The 22846-nt window shown below is 40.6% G+C and overlaps 1 protein-coding gene across 1 annotated transcript in view; it reads right to left on the reverse strand.

Moving 5' to 3' along the window:
- The window catches only part of LOC143513153 (tumor necrosis factor receptor superfamily member 5-like), a 53934-nt gene that overhangs the window by 12708 nt on the left and 18380 nt on the right, over positions 1-22846 (reverse strand). Inside the window, exon 2 of the mRNA XM_077004247.1 lies at positions 5628-5980. Within this exon, the coding sequence (XP_076860362.1) occupies positions 5628-5790 (163 nt within the window). The 5' untranslated portion in view covers positions 5791-5980. The remainder of the gene's footprint in view (positions 1-5627; positions 5981-22846) is intronic.

A 22846-nucleotide genomic window follows, 5' to 3' on the forward strand; every position in this document is an offset into this window, starting at 1 on the left:
CTTCCTCGTGTCAATGACATGTTAGACAGGCTAGCTGGGGCCCAAATATTCAGCACCATTGATCTTACTGCTGGTTACTGGAAAATTCCACTCCATCCACGAGACAAGGAGAAAACTGCATTCTCCACAGGTTCTGGCTTGTTTCAATTCAGGATGATGCCGATGGGCATTTCAAACGCCCCGCAGAGATTCCAGCACTTGATGGAACTGGTTCTCCATGGCCTTCACTGGGATATCCGTTTGATTTACCTCTATGACATTATCGTGTATAGTAGATTCCCAGCATCTTCAGCATTTGAAAGAAGTTTTCCAACACTTCTGTGCCACTGGTCTTAAATTGAAGCCTTCCAAGTGCCACCTAGCTCGCTCTTCTGTCACATTCTTAGGCCATCACATTTCCAGTGCTGGGATCCAGCCTGATCTGGCTAACATTGAAAAGGTTTCTACATGGCCTGTGCCCCAATCAGCCACTGAGGTGAGAACATTCTTGGGCCTCTGCTCTTACTATAGGCGATTTATTAGGCAGTTTTCTCATATTGCCAAACCGCTTCATTGCCTTACACACAAAGGCATGGCCTTTGAATGGTCTCCTACCACCAATGATGCTTTCCAGACCCTAAAACAAGCTCTAACGTCACCGCCTGTCTTGGCCTTCCCCAACTTATCAGCTCCTTTCCTGCTGTACACAGACGCATCCTCACATGCTATTGGCAGCGTGCTGTCCCAAAAGGTAACTGGTAAAGAGCATGCTCTTGCTTTTGCTAGTCATACCCTCTCTGCTTCAGAAAGGAAGTGGTCAACATTTGACCGTGAGCTGTATGCCATTGTTTGGTCTGTCTGTCATTTTTGCCATTACTTGGCATTCCATCCATTCACTATCATCACAGACCACAAGCCATTAGTGGGTCTCAAGAAGCTCCCTCTTGATCTGGACCACACTTGTAGGCGTGCACGTTGGGCGGTTGAACTGGACCTCCATGACTGGACTAAAGTGCACCATGATGGTGCTAAACATCTCAATGTGGATGCCATGTCCTGCCGCCCACCCGAATCCCCAGTTGAATCTCCCAAGCCCACAATGGTTTCAATAGCAACGCAGACAACCCCAGACTGTGTTAAGCAGACTTTGGCTCAGGGTTAGGACAGCCATTCTGAGATCCCAGCCTCACCATACACATCGACGAACCTAGTTCATATCCAGGCAGACTGAGATCTGTCCACAAAACAGCGGAGTGACCCTGACATAGCTACAGTCCTAGACTGGTTAGACCATGGCCGGCGTCCACCACTGTGGAAGCTTTGGAAAACATCTCCATTCCTGCATAAAATGTGGTCTCAGTTTCTTCGCCTCATGGTACGTGATGGTCTCTTATGCAGGCGTACAGACCACCCGTCGTCTCGGTCTGCCATCCAGCAGGTGGTCATACCTCACTCCTTAGTTCCCCAGGTATTACACTATTCACATGGCCACCCTGCAGCGGGACATTATGGGCCAGCTAAAACACTTGATAGGGCTTTACGCTCCTTCTACGCGGCCTTACATGTCCTCAGACATTCACCAGCACTGTCAGTGTGCTGCTTGCCAGGCCCGATGCTCTCCTGTCCCTCGTCCTCAGGCCCCACTTGTGTCAATTTCGCTGGGTAGACCCCTGGAGATAGTGGCTGCTGACCTCACGGAACTGCCCATGTCAGCCAAGGGAAACCGTTATGTGCTGGTCCTGATGGATCTGTACACTAAGTTTGTTAACCTTTATCCTTTGAAGACTCAAACAGCTGTTTCGGTGGCTCAGTGCATTTTTGAACAGTTCATTCCTCAGCATGGCGTCCCTGAGTCCCTTCACTCAGATCTGGGGCCTCATGTACGAACGGTGCGTACGCACAAAAACATTGCGTACGCTATGTTTCACGCAAACGGTCAGATGTACGAAATGTGATTTGAACGTGAGAAAGTGCGTACATCTACGACACCTTCACCTCTGGCGTACGCATGTTTCTAATGTGTTTTCGTCAATTAGCGACACTTAGAGGTGATGCATTGAAATTACAACTATTAAGATATCCTTCACGCACACATTGTAGTAAGCCCTTACTGGGTAAAATAAAGTAAATTAATCAGAAAATTAAACAGTAAATTAATCAGACAATTTCACTGCCTTACTGAAATAATCATTCAACGTGTTTCCACTTAGCCTAGATTATATCAACATGTACTAAATGTTGCACTGGAGTTCTTGGGAGATGGCAGCGTTAGCATTACTGGAGGATATTGCTAATGGCCGAATTCGCAGAGAGCGCGTTTTCCGTGACCATTATGATTTTTTAGCCCATGATGATGAGTGGCTTATAAGCCGTTTCAGATTTCCAAGAACTGTCCTCTTGTGTTGAGTTGGGTCCAGTTTTGGAGAGAGAAACGCGAGGAGTTGCGCATTGCCAGCGACAACGCTCGGCTTCCTGGCAACTGGCTCGTTTCAAAGCGAACTGGCAGCCCGGTCGGGGATATCCCAGTCATCTTTGAGCTGGGCCATGCCAGCTGTTTTGGATGGGATCATCTGCATGTCAGCTAGTTATATAAAGTTCCCATTAAGAAGCGGTTGACCAGGCAAACATTAAAGCGCAATTTGCAGCGATAATGCAACCCTAATATAATCGGAGCGATCAACTGCACACACATTTCTATAAAGGCACATTTCTCCATCTGAGGAGGAATTTGCTTATGTGAATAAAAAGCACTTTAATTCCATAAACGTGCAAATAATCTGTGATGTAAAAACTTACTAATGTAGTGGCACGTTGGCCTGGATCAACCCAATGATTAGTACATCCTTACAAACTGCATGGTTGGGATAAGATTACAAGCTAGCAGAGTGTGTGACGGGTGGCTACTTGGTAAGCAACAAAATGTAAGCATTTAAATAAAAGCATTTGACATTTCCAGCTTAGAATAATTCATTTTAAACATGGGTAATTGTTAAATTACTTAGGAAACAGCAGCTACGTGCTCAAGACGTGGCTGATGACCCTTTGTAATCCACAGACTGACCGGGAACGGAGATACAATTCTCTCCATTCTCACATTTGGTCAGTCGTGGAGAGGGCGATTGGGCAGCTGAAAAGCCGGTGGCGCTGGCATGTGGGGTCCTGCACAATGTTGCGCACAGGTATGCCGTGCCATTGTTAGAGGTGGTGGAGCAACCAGTGGACCCAGAGCCAGGACAAATTAATGCGCAGCGCAAATTTTAACCAATTATTTTATTGAGTCGCTGATGCTAGTGAGCGCATCACTGATATTTTTAGGTGCATTATATTATTCTGCCAGTGTGCATTATTCTGACCCCACAAAATTTAAAGCTTCACACACGCTATCCCACTCAGACCTTTTGCGCTTTTCCATAATGCCACAACGTGCCAAACAAACTTTTTCCGCACCTCTACCTCATTCAGGAGCGTCTCTACTTTCACATTCGGTGAAGTTCCTCTTTTTTCCCCGTTTAGACATGGTTTGTGATAGATCAGAGAGCAAACTTCTCCGGTGCAGGGCAAATTTAAATGAATTTGCATATTTATAGGGGGGCGTGTCACCGTGTGCGCTCAATTCCACATTGATTGGGATGTACAAAAGAAATGTGCGTGGATTCCGGCGTACGCACAGTTTGATACATCCGGATTTTTTTATGCGTACGCCATTTTCTGGATTTGTACGTACGGCAATTTTTTGTAAGAAATCCACGCAAGTCTTTGTACATGAGGCCCCAGGGCCGGCAATTTGAGTCAGATCTTATTAAGCACCTCTGTACTCTCATGTGAATAAAGAAACTGCGTACTACACCTTACCACGCGCAATGTGATGGGGCCGTTGAGCGATACAATCGTATCCTCAAAGATGAGCTCTCTAAATACCTGTTTGACCTAGGATGTGAGTTTGTATAAAATTTGTATAAACATGGATGAAGCTGTGTTTATTGTGGGATTTCTGCAGCGGGAAGAGAATTTCATTGCTGTAGACGGACTCCACATATAATTCCACCGTAAATGCATAAATGCAATTTTATCAACTCATGTGCAGGGAATAAATGGCCTCACCCAGTTGAGCATTCTCATCTTTTACAAAGACACATTAGTCATACACAGACCAGTGGCATTTACATCACAAGACTATGTGGTCATCAGCACCATGATTAGTTCTCAACTGATCTCAGAACAGCTGCTAGCTTCTGACTTTCTAAAGTCATCCATTTGTTTGTTAAACTTTGCTGCTAAACTATTCATTTTGGCATTGGACTGTAAGAGACATCACATAGCTTTACTCCTGATGTTCAGCATTTCCTGTAGATATGAATGTGAGGTTTGTGTTCAGATGTTTACTACTGAAAAAGCTTTAACAAGTTTTTAAATTATTCTATAGGTGACTTGTCCCTGTCACAACAACCATTCCACATGCAGGAGGGAGAGTGAGAGATACAGAGAGATATAGTAACACACTTATGAAGTACTTCATATAAAACAATTTTTAAAACAAATCTTCATTTCTTTTTGTCCCTGGTAACATGAACTCAGCCCTCCAAGGCTTATTTTCATGGTAAGTAATTCATCTCCACACATTACCACACATGTGTATTACACTTCACTCCACGTTACATCTATATATTCTAAACGACAGCATATTTATTAGGTCAGTATCATTCAGACTTTACAAATGAGTTGGAAAAGGATGGAAGATTATATAAAATACACTCTAATGTTAAGTGAGGGGGATGAGCTGTGTTTCATCCAATAACAAATAAGAATATGGATCAATGAGCAAAATAACAAACAAACAGTAATTCTGATGATTCTATTTCAGGCAACGTTAGCCACGACTTTGGCTAACCCCCATCAGGGACTTGGGGCTCTTCTACAGTGGTCTTTGGAATTTTGGGGAAAGGTTTTAGCTATGTCCAAAATCAGTATATGCACTGTGCACTTATTTATGGTAGAACCTATTATACTATGTTGAGAATTACATTTTACTCCCTTCATAGTTTGTTTACATTACAGTATTAAATCAACAGCTTATCATAATCCATATATAATTTAACTAGCCTTAAAGTATTAATCAAATTTCTAATATTAATCACTATGTTTTGCTTACATTATATTAACGATCAAGTTGCTTGTTAGTAAGAATGTCTGTGTAAGCGCTTGTGTGCCTTTTCCAATACTCTATGCCCCCCATACTCAAATAGCGGCCCTTCTGGCCCACAAGCTGTTTTGAAAAGTGGTTTTTTTTTTTAGGAATCTTTTTTTTCTTTCAATCGCGCTATCCGCGCACCGCGATCTCAAGACGATGCCGGGGATCGCCTTTATGGCAACAACAAACAGGTAGCAGATGCCCAAATGCGTTCACAAACCCAGACCACCTTGCTGTGTGGTGACTGCGCTCACCATCACACTACTCACAGAATAAATGAAAAATACTTATTTTGTTTTGGAACATAGTCACACAAGTGGACAAGGAAAAATGTAAAATGTAGGATAACTGTACAACACACTAAACTAACTGCAAAGTTTGCAGAAGTTCATCTGTCCTAGATTGATGGTGGTGAATTTGGACTTGTTAGAGGAGATTAACATGCTTTTATCTCACTTACCTGGTGAACACATTGGACAACATTGTTCATTTATTTTATATTCAGCCCGGGCACACGCACACACACACAGTTCCAAATTCAGTAAGAAAACAGCAACAATAATCAAAATAATCTCCAAACTACTGATCTTGGAAGTGCTGGTGAGATTCATTCCATCCTGCATTATTAAAAGAAATTAAACGTTTCATCTCCAGACTTCATATGTTCCACTGGGTTGTCTTCAGCTCATCTGTTAACACATTTGGAAAGTCTGCAGCCCAGAAAGGGCTCTGCTAATGTGGTTCCTCATCTTCTCTACAAACGTATCAGGAGTTCAGGATGATGGTCCAGATGTTCACTGCATACTGAAGAGTCTGAAAGGAAAATGCAAATATTTAGCATGGCTGAAACCTCTTAGAGATCAGTAACAACCAGGTGGTGTTTTACCTACCCACTTCCTACCACAGAGTGCTGAAACACAGCACAGCAATAAATGGAATTTTTGTATTTTAATATCAATTTACCAGTATAACTAGGGTAACTGTATACCTCATTTGTTTTCAGTAGGACATTTGATTTACAAAGTAGGACAAGTTTTCATCAAGTGACTTTCTCCATCATATTTTAATACTGATGATGTAATGCAGTTTGCCATGTTTTGCAGTATTAGCAAAACAGTGCGCATAAAATAAATACCGTTGTTTAGCGAGGTATTATTGACGGAAATTAATCAGGGATAATTTCTCTGGGTCAATAATTTTTTTAAGTGCATTATGGCCCACCCCCATTGCCCCGCCCACCTACACTGACACTGCCTCACCTATTTCGCTTACAAGTGCAGAACCAGTTTTTCAACAAGTACACCGTGATGTGTTGCAAAAGTAGAGGCAGGCGGATTTGAAGTTGTGCTGTTTATCCTTCATGGTCTCTATTTTTGCAACAGATTTACCTTCATACAGTTTCATCACCTCAGCCTTCGAAGCTAAATAAACTCAACGGTTTATAACACCTCTCCCATAACATCACAAACTCCTTTAAACTACTCCTAACTCCTTACAGGCTTATTCAAAATCCTCTCCAGCCTCTCAACTACAGTAGTTGGGACTTCATACACCGTCAGTGGTCATATAAATCGAGGCAATAGACCAAACCGCAGACGCCACAATTTCTATTTTCCTTTAAAAACATTTATTTTAATCGCTTCCACCACTTATGTCGACCAACTGTAATTGGAGATAACCAGGGCTTAATTTGAGCCGGATCCTGCCAGAACTCTTTCATTTTGAAGGGTGCGTTCCGGGAACTGTCTGCCTCGATCCGGTAACTTTCAAGCCTACTAATGATAAAGAAATCAGTCTGCGTTGAACCAATTAATTGAACAAATAATTATATATATAAAAAATTTTTAAACACAAGATCTACATTCAGGCTTCCTAAATCACATAAGAGCTCTCCTTTTTAGTGATGCCTTTCCGCGTCTCCCCCATAAAGCCTGGCACCTCTCGAATTTTGTAACTTCGCGCGTGCAGCGCCTCAGCGCAATGAACAAAGTCATGTTTTCAGGTTTCACACATCTTTAAAAGGTGGAATTAAAGCACTTGTACGTCACTTTCAAGGTCCATTTCAATATTTCCCAGCACGTTAAACTTAATAAAGTTACATATTTATACATATACTCGAAATGATTCGTAACAATTCGCTTTTTTTTCACATTATTTAATGGTTGTTTATTTTCAAAATGCATTAACGTCTTCATGTTCTCTCATGTTCTCTCAAAAAAAAATTCTCCCTGAGTGTGTGTCTGTGTCTCTATGTTCAATAAAAAGTAGTGTCTGTGTGTGTGCATGCGTGTGTGTGCTTGTATGCCCAGTGGTGGATGGTGCTTTGCCACTAGGGTCTGTCCTCTCTCCCCTTCCTGCACCCCATTCAGTCCCACAGGGGGCTGTGGCTTCCGGTAGAGAGTACGCTGTGCGCAATTGGCTGCCGCTTCTCGCCGGTGTGTGTGTGATTGATTGTCTGTGACTTGTACCTGTGTTAAATTGTAAAGCGCCTTGGGAATCTGGAAAGGCGCTATATAAATCGAACATTCATTCATTCATTCATTCATGTTTCGTCCTGGAATTACAAGAGGCTCGTATTTGTTAACGTAATACAAGAGAACAGTTCAGTCAGACAGCTATTTGTTGTGAAACGAAGTAGTTACGATTTCAAGCATTTTCAAGTAGCCTACTTTATCCTAAATTCCAGCACTTTTCAAACCTAAAACACAAAGTAGCATTAAAATTCATCAGGTAAATGTTCCTTCCCCTGTTTTTGAGGCATGTTTCTTTATACTAAGACAGTGGTTCTCAAACTGTGGTACGCGTACCACTGGTGGTACGCAAAGCACCCCGCGGTGGTACGCCAGATGAGCTCGGAAAATAAAAGATGCTTTGAGTTTTTTTTTTTTTTTTTTTACACAACACATTTTTTTTATTAAAACAGAATTATGACAAGTCCTGAAATTCAGAAACTAAAAGGGATGACTCTTATTATGTGCAGAGAAAATGTTGCTAAACAGCTTGACCTGGTGCGTCTTTCAAACGACACAGTCACTCGCAGAATTGATGAAATGGCAGACAATGTCAGACAAACATTGACCGAGAGAATTAAAATGAGTAAATGCTTCAGTAAGTAAATGCTTGAGTAAATGTCGCAGATTTAGCCAACTTGCTCGTTTACGTGCGATATGAGTATGAGGGCATGTCACACGAAGACTTTTTGTGCTGTAAACCACTACCAACACGAATTACAGGAGAACTACATTATAACATATGTGTGTAATGAGCAGGGGGGCCAACTCTCACGCATTGAGCGTGAGACACGCATTTGACTGTCTTCACACGCCACACATCCGATTTCTCACGCCGACAAAAAAAATCAAGTTTATTTACCTCTGATCCACATATCTGATTCAATGAGTTAGTAGTTCGCTCTGGCGCCAACCATCGCGATGTAATAGGCCCTTTTCACAACAAAGCGGAAATACGTCACCGCCGGGTAAAACAAGTTCCGGTACTCACAGAAGATAGTTGTTGTCAATTTGCCTCAGCATGGAGCGTGTATTTACTTCATCCCTGTCGTCGCTGCCAAGACTGAATTTTGAAGACGTTTTCAGTATCGTTGGAGAACATTCAACAACGAAGGGTTCCAAGTTGAATAGAGGCTACAAATTGTTAGAATTAATTCACTCATACCAGGGTAAGGTGACACCAGCTAACACTAGCTAGGTAACTATAGCTAGTTCCATTAGTCATCCTACAGAGTGGTAAAACAGTCCATATTATTATGATATATTATAATATTACAAATGATACTGACAGCTTTAGTTAACAATATCTAGCTAGATTAAGCTGGGCGTACACTGTGCGTTTTTTGGCCCATTTTCAGCCGATTTTTCACTCGTGCGACTATTTTTGCGATCGGGCCGAGTTTCGGCTCAATCGCGTGTCGTGCATCATAGTTTACACAGGTAAACGAGGAGCGATTCACACCTCACGACCAACTCCCGATCAGAAATCACAGCGTCGCAAGAATATCAAACATGTTTGAAATTCAAATCGCTCCTCGTGAGAGTATCACACTGTTGAAGCAGCTCCACGAGCCGACTCTCCCTGCGAGTTAGTCGTACAGTTTGAGCTGGAGCTGAGTACACGATTTAAAATATCGTACAGTGTACGCCCAGCTTTAGCAAGCCAAGTGACGTCAGCTATTGATTGTTTGGTTTACATCAGTATCAATAAAGTTCATGACACACCAAGTTATTAAGTGTTGTTGTTTATTCAGTGTCCAATACAGTCAACAGCAAAGTGATGGTCAGAGCTGGATGAGCTAGATGCTAATGGATTGGGGCTAGATGCTATCGGATCATGGCTAGATGCTATCGGATCGGGGCTAGATGCTAGCAGACTTGCGTGTACTCCCAGCCGAGAGCTTGATCTTTCAAACGCGGACAGCAACTGTTCCACTGAAACCGGCTGGGAACAGTACCAGTACCGGGGACAGTAACAGTACCGGGGACAGTAACAGGGAACAGCACCAACTTTTAGCCGCGAGCTTCCTACTATGTAGTCTGCAGCAGTGAAATGCTGGCTACACACAAAGATGCTCCGTATCACAAAGTTTTCCCCTTCATCCCTCCTAATTGCACAAACCCATTTTCTTTTCTGCTCGTCGTCAGCTGGAAAACCATGGAAACTGAGATACGGCTGTTTTTCCTTCAAGATCGAGCACCCTGGTGCACTGCAAAAGCTCTTGTTATTGGACTCTGCCATTGTTTAAATGTGTAACGGAAGTAACTTTACCCTGCGACGAGAACTTCCGGAAGAAAAAATGCGGAAGTGTGAAAAGGGCCTATACTTAATTCGTGTCCATTTTACATCCTCCCGGTAACAATTTACGAATTAAACACGCCAAACAGCGTTTTCTTTTTTTTTTTTGGGGGGGGGGGGGGGGGGGGGGGGGGTCGGTGGTGGCACGTGGAGGTTTTTCGTTTGACAGTTGGTGGTACTTTGTCTAAAAAGTTTGAGAACCACTGTACTAAGACATATCGTTTCGGACAACACTGCAAAGAATGTGACGCAGAAAGTATGAACGCTTCCGCCGTTCGCGGAGGTTTGTGCGAGGTGTGCGGAGTCGCGCTACGGTCACTCGCGAAATCCGCCCACCCCTCACACGGCCCTAGTCCAAAGTCATGGGCATTTTTATTATTATACACAAACATATAATAAAACAGCACAAATAAATTGCAAATCAGCTTTACGATTTATGTGGGTCAGTAATAAAAAAATAAAATTATTTATTACATTTTACAATAAAAAATAGAAATGGTTGATGGGAAATATTTTGTGTTGCGTAGATATCAGACAAAGGCGCCAATTTGTCAAAATAACAGCGATCAATATGTCGAAGTCAAACTTGCTTTCCTTTTTTTACAAAAAAAAGCATCTGATTGTACTACTAAACAACCGAGACTTGAAACAAATTAACGCAGCGGCAGTGGAGATGTTATTGGGGCAGGTGCGAGTGTGGTTGAGTCCCAAGCTATATACTAAACAACTAATAAGGTAAGAAACGATTCTGCACTTAAAACACTTATAAAACACACGTAAATCATTTTAAAAGTAATTTATATAAATGAATTGGCTTGTTATTTAGACATTTGTGCGCCTAAGCGTTGCGTTTTGTGTGTGATCCGGCCTCAGTTGGCCTCAGTGACCCCTTGTCTCATGCCACTGTTTGCGTTCCGGCATCTGTCTGCCAAGTTTGGTGTTTCTGGGCCTTACAGTCTAGGCTGCAGTATGCATTTTACAGCCTGAAAAAAAAATAATAATAAGAAGAAGAAGAAGATAAACTCGAGCAATTACAATAGGGTTCCCACACTATGTGTGTGAACCCTAATAAAATAGAAACTGTAGAAGTGATAAGGCTGATAAAGAATGAATTAAGCTAAATGTTCTGTTTCTTGTCATTTAGGACTACATAAGATTGTCGTGCATAATGGAAGACCCAGTGCTAGACAGCTTTGGTTGAGAGTAATAAAATTATAATGGTTTAGGCAAAGACACACCTGAACCTGCTGTTTAAAGGTAAAGCGATGATGTACAGATAGAGTTTTTAGCAAGTACACTTTCAGTATCAAAATTAAAGTTCCCAAGCACAAGTACAGATGAACATATGCTAGCAAGAGTGCATAAAAGTTTTCACGTAACAGGACGCATAACAAATTTACAGTAACAGTACATTAACGTGAACATGTATGACGTCAAGTCCAAGTCAATAATCGCGAGCGCGGAAAATCATTTCGCGCGAGCAAAAGTGCTCTCGCGCGCGCGGAGAGAGCTTCCTCGCGTGAGCAAACCTACTCTCGCGCGAGCAAACCTACTCTCGCGCGCGAGGAGAGAGTTGCTTGCGCGAGGAAAATTTGTCACACCCTTTCTGCTTGCGATTAAGCTCCTGCTCGCGGAGCAGATCGTTTGATTTTTGAAAGTCGTGGGAGGGACCCAGATAGGATTGGCTGAGGCTGTTTTTAGGATGTGAATTGTGATTGGCTGTCAGTAGGGTCCGTTTCATGTATATTTTTTCGCGATATCAACGCATTTAGGCAGCTGGATGCTCCAAATACTTTGAACTATGGTAAAACAAATAACCAGCTAGCTAGTTAACCTGGCTAGCTAGTTATTTATAAGTCTGACGTTTGCATTGTTTACATGGTTTGTTAGCTAGCTAGCTAAGTTGGCTATTTGTAGTACACAAAATAAATCTGCCTTAGCAATGCACTTGGCATGTAGCTAGCAATACACAATTAAAGCTGAGGGATAAATGGTTCAATACAGGTACTAGATATGTTGCAGATATCTTCCCATAATTTGGTAGAAATGGGAAATGTTGTCAGGGTGAATTCTGCAGAAAGTGCAATTCGCTTCCATGTCCTTTATAAACCATTGTTAAAAATGTTTTTGATGGATAAACTGTAAATTATTTTAAAATATACTTCTTTCACTTTATGTATGATATATATTTTGCTGGCAAGGTCCAGATCTCTTTCCAGTCGAGGTTGTTAAAGATGGTGTTCCAATAGATACATATGGATTAGATACACCATCTTTCTGAAACAGTGAGCATATATAATGATTACTATTGTGTGATGTAGAGAAACATATTTTCCCTATTTCAAGATTGGTTGGGTCGATGGGTAATAATGTTGGATCATGTCCTGGTGTACTTTTAAATAGCATACTCACTCCAGCATGTATAGCATTTTATAACTAATTCAGCAAAAGGAATTGCAACATTGAATTTAATTAATAAATCTTAGTTACTAAATATTTACTAAATTCTTGATTTGTCAGTAGAGAGCCATTTGAGTTAAACAACCATAGATGGTAAAATAAAGATTTGTTTCTATATACAATCAGGGGCGCAGATGGCACTGGGGACGGGGGGGACATGTCCCCTCCAGATTTATATTGACCCCATCCGAAATCTAGCATCTACAAGCATAAACGTCGGTGGTGGCACGTGGAGGTTTTTCGTTTGACAGTTGGTGGTACTTTGTCTAAAAAGTTTGAGAACCACTGTACTAAGACATATCGTTTCGGACAACACTGCAAAGAATGTGACGCAGAAAGTATGAACGCTTCCGCCGTTCGCGGAGGTTTGTGCGAGGTGTGCGGAGTCGCGCTACGGTCACTCGCGAAATCCGCCCACCCCTCACACGGCCCTAGTCCAAAGTCATGGGCATTTTTATTATTATACACAAACATATAATAAAACAGCACAAATAAATTGCAAATCAGCTTTACGATTTATGTGGGTCAGTAATAAAAAAATAAAATTATTTATTACATTTTACAATAAAAAATAGAAATGGTTGATGGGAAATATTTTGTGTTGCGTAGATATCAGACAAAGGCGCCAATTTGTCAAAATAACAGCGATCAATATGTCGAAGTCAAACTTGCTTTCCTTTTTTTACAAAAAAAAGCATCTGATTGTACTACTAAACAACCGAGACTTGAAACAAATTAACGCAGCGGCAGTGGAGATGTTATTGGGGCAGGTGCGAGTGTGGTTGAGTCCCAAGCTATATACTAAACAACTAATAAGGTAAGAAACGATTCTGCACTTAAAACACTTATAAAACACACGTAAATCATTTTAAAAGTAATTTATATAAATGAATTGGCTTGTTATTTAGACATTTGTGCGCCTAAGCGTTGCGTTTTGTGTGTGATCCGGCCTCAGTTGGCCTCAGTGACCCCTTGTCTCATGCCACTGTTTGCGTTCCGGCATCTGTCTGCCAAGTTTGGTGTTTCTGGGCCTTACAGTCTAGGCTGCAGTATGCATTTTACAGCCTGAAAAAAAAATAATAATAAGAAGAAGAAGAAGATAAACTCGAGCAATTACAATAGGGTTCCCACACTATGTGTGTGAACCCTAATAAAATAGAAACTGTAGAAGTGATAAGGCTGATAAAGAATGAATTAAGCTAAATGTTCTGTTTCTTGTCATTTAGGACTACATAAGATTGTCGTGCATAATGGAAGACCCAGTGCTAGACAGCTTTGGTTGAGAGTAATAAAATTATAATGGTTTAGGCAAAGACACACCAGAACCTGCTGTTTAAAGGTAAAGCGATGATGTACAGATAGAGTTTTTAGCAAGTACACTTTCAGTATCAAAATTAAAGTTCCCAAGCACAAGTACAGATGAACATATGCTAGCAAGAGTGCATAAAAGTTTTCACGTAACAGGACGCATAACAAATTTACAGTAACAGTACATTAACGTGAACATGTATGACGTCAAGTCCAAGTCAATAATCGCGAGCGCGGAAAATCATTTCGCGCGAGCAAAAGTGCTCTCGCGCGCGCGGAGAGAGCTTCCTCGCGTGAGCAAACCTACTCTCGCGCGAGCAAACCTACTCTCGCGCGCGAGGAGAGAGTTGCTTGCGCGAGGAAAATTTGTCACACCCTTTCTGCTTGCGATTAAGCTCCTGCTCGCGGAGCAGATCGTTTGATTTTTGAAAGTCGTGGGAGGGACCCAGATAGGATTGGCTGAGGCTGTTTTTAGGATGTGAATTGTGATTGGCTGTCAGTAGGGTCCGTTTCATGTATATTTTTTCGCGATATCAACGCATTTAGGCAGCTGGATGCTCCAAATACTTTGAACTATGGTAAAACAAATAACCAGCTAGCTAGTTAACCTGGCTAGCTAGTTATTTATAAGTCTGACGTTTGCATTGTTTACATGGTTTGTTAGCTAGCTAGCTAAGTTGGCTATTTGTAGTACACAAAATAAATCTGCCTTAGCAATGCACTTGGCATGTAGCTAGCAATACACAATTAAAGCTGAGGGATAAATGGTTCAATACAGGTACTAGATATGTTGCAGATATCTTCCCATAATTTGGTAGAAATGGGAAATGTTGTCAGGGTGAATTCTGCAGAAAGTGCAATTCGCTTCCATGTCCTTTATAAACCATTGTTAAAAATGTTTTTGATGGATAAACTGTAAATTATTTTAAAATATACTTCTTTCACTTTATGTATGATATATATTTTGCTGGCAAGGTCCAGATCTCTTTCCAGTCGAGGTTGTTAAAGATGGTGTTCCAATAGATACATATGGATTAGATACACCATCTTTCTGAAACAGTGAGCATATATAATGATTACTATTGTGTGATGTAGAGAAACATATTTTCCCTATTTCAAGATTGGTTGGGTCGATGGGTAATAATGTTGGATCATGTCCTGGTGTACTTTTAAATAGCATACTCACTCCAGCATGTATAGCATTTTATAACTAATTCAGCAAAAGGAATTGCAACATTGAATTTAATTAATAAATCTTAGTTACTAAATATTTACTAAATTCTTGATTTGTCAGTAGAGAGCCATTTGAGTTAAACAACCATAGATGGTAAAATAAAGATTTGTTTCTATATACAATCAGGGGCGCAGATGGCACTGGGGACGGGGGGGACATGTCCCCTCCAGATTTATATTGACCCCATCCGAAATCTAGCATCTACAAGCATAAACGTCGGTGGTGGCACGTGGAGGTTTTTCGTTTGACAGTTGGTGGTACTTTGTCTAAAAAGTTTGAGAACCACTGTACTAAGACATATCGTTTCGGACAACACTGCAAAGAATGTGACGCAGAAAGTATGAACGCTTCCGCCGTTCGCGGAGGTTTGTGCGAGGTGTGCGGAGTCGCGCTACGGTCACTCGCGAAATCCGCCCACCCCTCACACGGCCCTAGTCCAAAGTCATGGGCATTTTTATTATTATACACAAACATATAATAAAACAGCACAAATAAATTGCAAATCAGCTTTACGATTTATGTGGGTCAGTAATAAAAAAATAAAATTATTTATTACATTTTACAATAAAAAATAGAAATGGTTGATGGGAAATATTTTGTGTTGCGTAGATATCAGACAAAGGCGCCAATTTGTCAAAATAACAGCGATCAATATGTCGAAGTCAAACTTGCTTTCCTTTTTTTACAAAAAAAAGCATCTGATTGTACTACTAAACAACCGAGACTTGAAACAAATTAACGCAGCGGCAGTGGAGATGTTATTGGGGCAGGTGCGAGTGTGGTTGAGTCCCAAGCTATATACTAAACAACTAATAAGGTAAGAAACGATTCTGCACTTAAAACACTTATAAAACACACGTAAATCATTTTAAAAGTAATTTATATAAATGAATTGGCTTGTTATTTAGACATTTGTGCGCCTAAGCGTTGCGTTTTGTGTGTGATCCGGCCTCAGTTGGCCTCAGTGACCCCTTGTCTCATGCCACTGTTTGCGTTCCGGCATCTGTCTGCCAAGTTTGGTGTTTCTGGGCCTTACAGTCTAGGCTGCAGTATGCATTTTACAGCCTGAAAAAAAAATAATAATAAGAAGAAGAAGAAGATAAACTCGAGCAATTACAATAGGGTTCCCACACTATGTGTGTGAACCCTAATAAAATAGAAACTGTAGAAGTGATAAGGCTGATAAAGAATGAATTAAGCTAAATGTTCTGTTTCTTGTCATTTAGGACTACATAAGATTGTCGTGCATAATGGAAGACCCAGTGCTAGACAGCTTTGGTTGAGAGTAATAAAATTATAATGGTTTAGGCAAAGACACACCTGAACCTGCTGTTTAAAGGTAAAGCGATGATGTACAGATAGAGTTTTTAGCAAGTACACTTTCAGTATCAAAATTAAAGTTCCCAAGCACAAGTACAGATGAACATATGCTAGCAAGAGTGCATAAAAGTTTTCACGTAACAGGACGCATAACAAATTTACAGTAACAGTACATTAACGTGAACATGTATGACGTCAAGTCCAAGTCAATAATCGCGAGCGCGGAAAATCATTTCGCGCGAGCAAAAGTGCTCTCGCGCGCGCGGAGAGAGCTTCCTCGCGTGAGCAAACCTACTCTCGCGCGAGCAAACCTACTCTCGCGCGCGAGGAGAGAGTTGCTTGCGCGAGGAAAATTTGTCACACCCTTTCTGCTTGCGATTAAGCTCCTGCTCGCGGAGCAGATCGTTTGATTTTTGAAAGTCGTGGGAGGGACCCAGATAGGATTGGCTGAGGCTGTTTTTAGGATGTGAATTGTGATTGGCTGTCAGTAGGGTCCGTTTCATGTATATTTTTTCGCGATATCAACGCATTTAGGCAGCTGGATGCTCCAAATACTTTGAACTATGGTAAAACAAATAACCAGCTAGCTAGTTAACCTGGCTAGCTAGTTATTTATAAGTCTGACGTTTGCATTGTTTACATGGTTTGTTAGCTAGCTAGCTAAGTTGGCTATTTGTAGTACACAAAATAAATCTGCCTTAGCAATGCACTTGGCATGTAGCTAGCAATACACAATTAAAGCTGAGGGATAAATGGTTCAATACAGGTACTAGATATGTTGCAGATATCTTCCCATAATTTGGTAGAAATGGGAAATGTTGTCAGGGTGAATTCTGCAGAAAGTGCAATTCGCTTCCATGTCCTTTATAAACCATTGTTAAAAATGTTTTTGATGGATAAACTGTAAATTATTTTAAAATATACTTCTTTCACTTTATGTATGATATATATTTTGCTGGCAAGGTCCAGATCTCTTTCCAGTCGAGGTTGTTAAAGATGGTGTTCCAATAGATACATATGGATTAGATACACCATCTTTCTGAAACAGTGAGCATATATAATGATTACTATTGTGTGATGTAGAGAAACATATTTTCCCTATTTCAAGATTGGTTGGGTCGATGGGTAATAATGTTGGATCATGTCCTGGTGTACTTTTAAATAGCATACTCACTCCAGCATGTATAGCATTTTATAACTAATTCAGCAAAAGGAATTGCAACATTGAATTTAATTAATAAATCTTAGTTACTAAATATTTACTAAATTCTTGATTTGTCAGTAGAGAGCCATTTGAGTTAAACAACCATAGATGGTAAAATAAAGATTTGTTTCTATATACAATCAGGGGCGCAGATGGCACTGGGGACGGGGGGGACATGTCCCCTCCAGATTTATATTGACCCCATCCGAAATCTAGCATCTACAAGCATAAACGTCGGTGGTGGCACGTGGAGGTTTTTCGTTTGACAGTTGGTGGTACTTTGTCTAAAAAGTTTGAGAACCACTGTACTAAGACATATCGTTTCGGACAACACTGCAAAGAATGTGACGCAGAAAGTATGAACGCTTCCGCCGTTCGCGGAGGTTTGTGCGAGGTGTGCGGAGTCGCGCTACGGTCACTCGCGAAATCCGCCCACCCCTCACACGGCCCTAGTCCAAAGTCATGGGCATTTTTATTATTATACACAAACATATAATAAAACAGCACAAATAAATTGCAAATCAGCTTTACGATTTATGTGGGTCAGTAATAAAAAAATAAAATTATTTATTACATTTTACAATAAAAAATAGAAATGGTTGATGGGAAATATTTTGTGTTGCGTAGATATCAGACAAAGGCGCCAATTTGTCAAAATAACAGCGATCAATATGTCGAAGTCAAACTTGCTTTCCTTTTTTTACAAAAAAAAGCATCTGATTGTACTACTAAACAACCGAGACTTGAAACAAATTAACGCAGCGGCAGTGGAGATGTTATTGGGGCAGGTGCGAGTGTGGTTGAGTCCCAAGCTATATACTAAACAACTAATAAGGTAAGAAACGATTCTGCACTTAAAACACTTATAAAACACACGTAAATCATTTTAAAAGTAATTTATATAAATGAATTGGCTTGTTATTTAGACATTTGTGCGCCTAAGCGTTGCGTTTTGTGTGTGATCCGGCCTCAGTTGGCCTCAGTGACCCCTTGTCTCATGCCACTGTTTGCGTTCCGGCATCTGTCTGCCAAGTTTGGTGTTTCTGGGCCTTACAGTCTAGGCTGCAGTATGCATTTTACAGCCTGAAAAAAAAATAATAATAAGAAGAAGAAGAAGATAAACTCGAGCAATTACAATAGGGTTCCCACACTATGTGTGTGAACCCTAATAAAATAGAAACTGTAGAAGTGATAAGGCTGATAAAGAATGAATTAAGCTAAATGTTCTGTTTCTTGTCATTTAGGACTACATAAGATTGTCGTGCATAATGGAAGACCCAGTGCTAGACAGCTTTGGTTGAGAGTAATAAAATTATAATGGTTTAGGCAAAGACACACCAGAACCTGCTGTTTAAAGGTAAAGCGATGATGTACAGATAGAGTTTTTAGCAAGTACACTTTCAGTATCAAAATTAAAGTTCCCAAGCACAAGTACAGATGAACATATGCTAGCAAGAGTGCATAAAAGTTTTCACGTAACAGGACGCATAACAAATTTACAGTAACAGTACATTAACGTGAACATGTATGACGTCAAGTCCAAGTCAATAATCGCGAGCGCGGAAAATCATTTCGCGCGAGCAAAAGTGCTCTCGCGCGCGCGGAGAGAGCTTCCTCGCGTGAGCAAACCTACTCTCGCGCGAGCAAACCTACTCTCGCGCGCGAGGAGAGAGTTGCTTGCGCGAGGAAAATTTGTCACACCCTTTCTGCTTGCGATTAAGCTCCTGCTCGCGGAGCAGATCGTTTGATTTTTGAAAGTCGTGGGAGGGACCCAGATAGGATTGGCTGAGGCTGTTTTTAGGATGTGAATTGTGATTGGCTGTCAGTAGGGTCCGTTTCATGTATATTTTTTCGCGATATCAACGCATTTAGGCAGCTGGATGCTCCAAATACTTTGAACTATGGTAAAACAAATAACCAGCTAGCTAGTTAACCTGGCTAGCTAGTTATTTATAAGTCTGACGTTTGCATTGTTTACATGGTTTGTTAGCTAGCTAGCTAAGTTGGCTATTTGTAGTACACAAAATAAATCTGCCTTAGCAATGCACTTGGCATGTAGCTAGCAATACACAATTAAAGCTGAGGGATAAATGGTTCAATACAGGTACTAGATATGTTGCAGATATCTTCCCATAATTTGGTAGAAATGGGAAATGTTGTCAGGGTGAATTCTGCAGAAAGTGCAATTCGCTTCCATGTCCTTTATAAACCATTGTTAAAAATGTTTTTGATGGATAAACTGTAAATTATTTTAAAATATACTTCTTTCACTTTATGTATGATATATATTTTGCTGGCAAGGTCCAGATCTCTTTCCAGTCGAGGTTGTTAAAGATGGTGTTCCAATAGATACATATGGATTAGATACACCATCTTTCTGAAACAGTGAGCATATATAATGATTACTATTGTGTGATGTAGAGAAACATATTTTCCCTATTTCAAGATTGGTTGGGTCGATGGGTAATAATGTTGGATCATGTCCTGGTGTACTTTTAAATAGCATACTCACTCCAGCATGTATAGCATTTTATAACTAATTCAGCAAAAGGAATTGCAACATTGAATTTAATTAATAAATCTTAGTTACTAAATATTTACTAAATTCTTGATTTGTCAGTAGAGAGCCATTTGAGTTAAACAACCATAGATGGTAAAATAAAGATTTGTTTCTATATACAATCAGGGGCGCAGATGGCACTGGGGACGGGGGGGACATGTCCCCTCCAGATTTATATTGACCCCATCCGAAATCTAGCATCTACAAGCATAAACGTCGGTGGTGGCACGTGGAGGTTTTTCGTTTGACAGTTGGTGGTACTTTGTCTAAAAAGTTTGAGAACCACTGTACTAAGACATATCGTTTCGGACAACACTGCAAAGAATGTGACGCAGAAAGTATGAACGCTTCCGCCGTTCGCGGAGGTTTGTGCGAGGTGTGCGGAGTCGCGCTACGGTCACTCGCGAAATCCGCCCACCCCTCACACGGCCCTAGTCCAAAGTCATGGGCATTTTTATTATTATACACAAACATATAATAAAACAGCACAAATAAATTGCAAATCAGCTTTACGATTTATGTGGGTCAGTAATAAAAAAATAAAATTATTTATTACATTTTACAATAAAAAATAGAAATGGTTGATGGGAAATATTTTGTGTTGCGTAGATATCAGACAAAGGCGCCAATTTGTCAAAATAACAGCGATCAATATGTCGAAGTCAAACTTGCTTTCCTTTTTTTACAAAAAAAAGCATCTGATTGTACTACTAAACAACCGAGACTTGAAACAAATTAACGCAGCGGCAGTGGAGATGTTATTGGGGCAGGTGCGAGTGTGGTTGAGTCCCAAGCTATATACTAAACAACTAATAAGGTAAGAAACGATTCTGCACTTAAAACACTTATAAAACACACGTAAATCATTTTAAAAGTAATTTATATAAATGAATTGGCTTGTTATTTAGACATTTGTGCGCCTAAGCGTTGCGTTTTGTGTGTGATCCGGCCTCAGTTGGCCTCAGTGACCCCTTGTCTCATGCCACTGTTTGCGTTCCGGCATCTGTCTGCCAAGTTTGGTGTTTCTGGGCCTTACAGTCTAGGCTGCAGTATGCATTTTACAGCCTGAAAAAAAAATAATAATAAGAAGAAGAAGAAGATAAACTCGAGCAATTACAATAGGGTTCCCACACTATGTGTGTGAACCCTAATAAAATAGAAACTGTAGAAGTGATAAGGCTGATAAAGAATGAATTAAGCTAAATGTTCTGTTTCTTGTCATTTAGGACTACATAAGATTGTCGTGCATAATGGAAGACCCAGTGCTAGACAGCTTTGGTTGAGAGTAATAAAATTATAATGGTTTAGGCAAAGACACACCTGAACCTGCTGTTTAAAGGTAAAGCGATGATGTACAGATAGAGTTTTTAGCAAGTACACTTTCAGTATCAAAATTAAAGTTCCCAAGCACAAGTACAGATGAACATATGCTAGCAAGAGTGCATAAAAGTTTTCACGTAACAGGACGCATAACAAATTTACAGTAACAGTACATTAACGTGAACATGTATGACGTCAAGTCCAAGTCAATAATCGCGAGCGCGGAAAATCATTTCGCGCGAGCAAAAGTGCTCTCGCGCGCGCGGAGAGAGCTTCCTCGCGTGAGCAAACCTACTCTCGCGCGAGCAAACCTACTCTCGCGCGCGAGGAGAGAGTTGCTTGCGCGAGGAAAATTTGTCACACCCTTTCTGCTTGCGATTAAGCTCCTGCTCGCGGAGCAGATCGTTTGATTTTTGAAAGTCGTGGGAGGGACCCAGATAGGATTGGCTGAGGCTGTTTTTAGGATGTGAATTGTGATTGGCTGTCAGTAGGGTCCGTTTCATGTATATTTTTTCGCGATATCAACGCATTTAGGCAGCTGGATGCTCCAAATACTTTGAACTATGGTAAAACAAATAACCAGCTAGCTAGTTAACCTGGCTAGCTAGTTATTTATAAGTCTGACGTTTGCATTGTTTACATGGTTTGTTAGCTAGCTAGCTAAGTTGGGTATTTGTAGTACACAAAATAAATCTGCCTTAGCAATGCACTTGGCATGTAGCTAGCAATACACAATTAAAGCTGAGGGATAAATGGTTCAATACAGGTACTAGATATGTTGCAGATATCTTCCCATAATTTGGTAGAAATGGGAAATGTTGTCAGGGTGAATTCTGCAGAAAGTGCAATTCGCTTCCATGTCCTTTATAAACCATTGTTAAAAATGTTTTTGATGGATAAACTGTAAATTATTTTAAAATATACTTCTTTCACTTTATGTATGATATATATTTTGCTGGCAAGGTCCAGATCTCTTTCCAGTCGAGGTTGTTAAAGATGGTGTTCCAATAGATACATATGGATTAGATACACCATCTTTCTGAAACAGTGAGCATATATAATGATTACTATTGTGTGATGTAGAGAAACATATTTTCCCTATTTCAAGATTGGTTGGGTCGATGGGTAATAATGTTGGATCATGTCCTGGTGTACTTTTAAATAGCATACTCACTCCAGCATGTATAGCATTTTATAACTAATTCAGCAAAAGGAATTGCAACATTGAATTTAATTAATAAATCTTAGTTACTAAATATTTACTAAATTCTTGATTTGTCAGTAGAGAGCCATTTGAGTTAAACAACCATAGATGGTAAAATAAAGATTTGTTTCTATATACAATCAGGGGCGCAGATGGCACTGGGGACGGGGGGGACATGTCCCCTCCAGATTTATATTGACCCCATCCGAAATCTAGCATCTACAAGCATAAACGTATATATTGTACAGCTTGGTCCCCCT

This window comes from Brachyhypopomus gauderio, chromosome 4 (assembly GCF_052324685.1).
Source record: "Brachyhypopomus gauderio isolate BG-103 chromosome 4, BGAUD_0.2, whole genome shotgun sequence".
Taxonomy (NCBI): domain Eukaryota; kingdom Metazoa; phylum Chordata; class Actinopteri; order Gymnotiformes; family Hypopomidae; genus Brachyhypopomus; species Brachyhypopomus gauderio.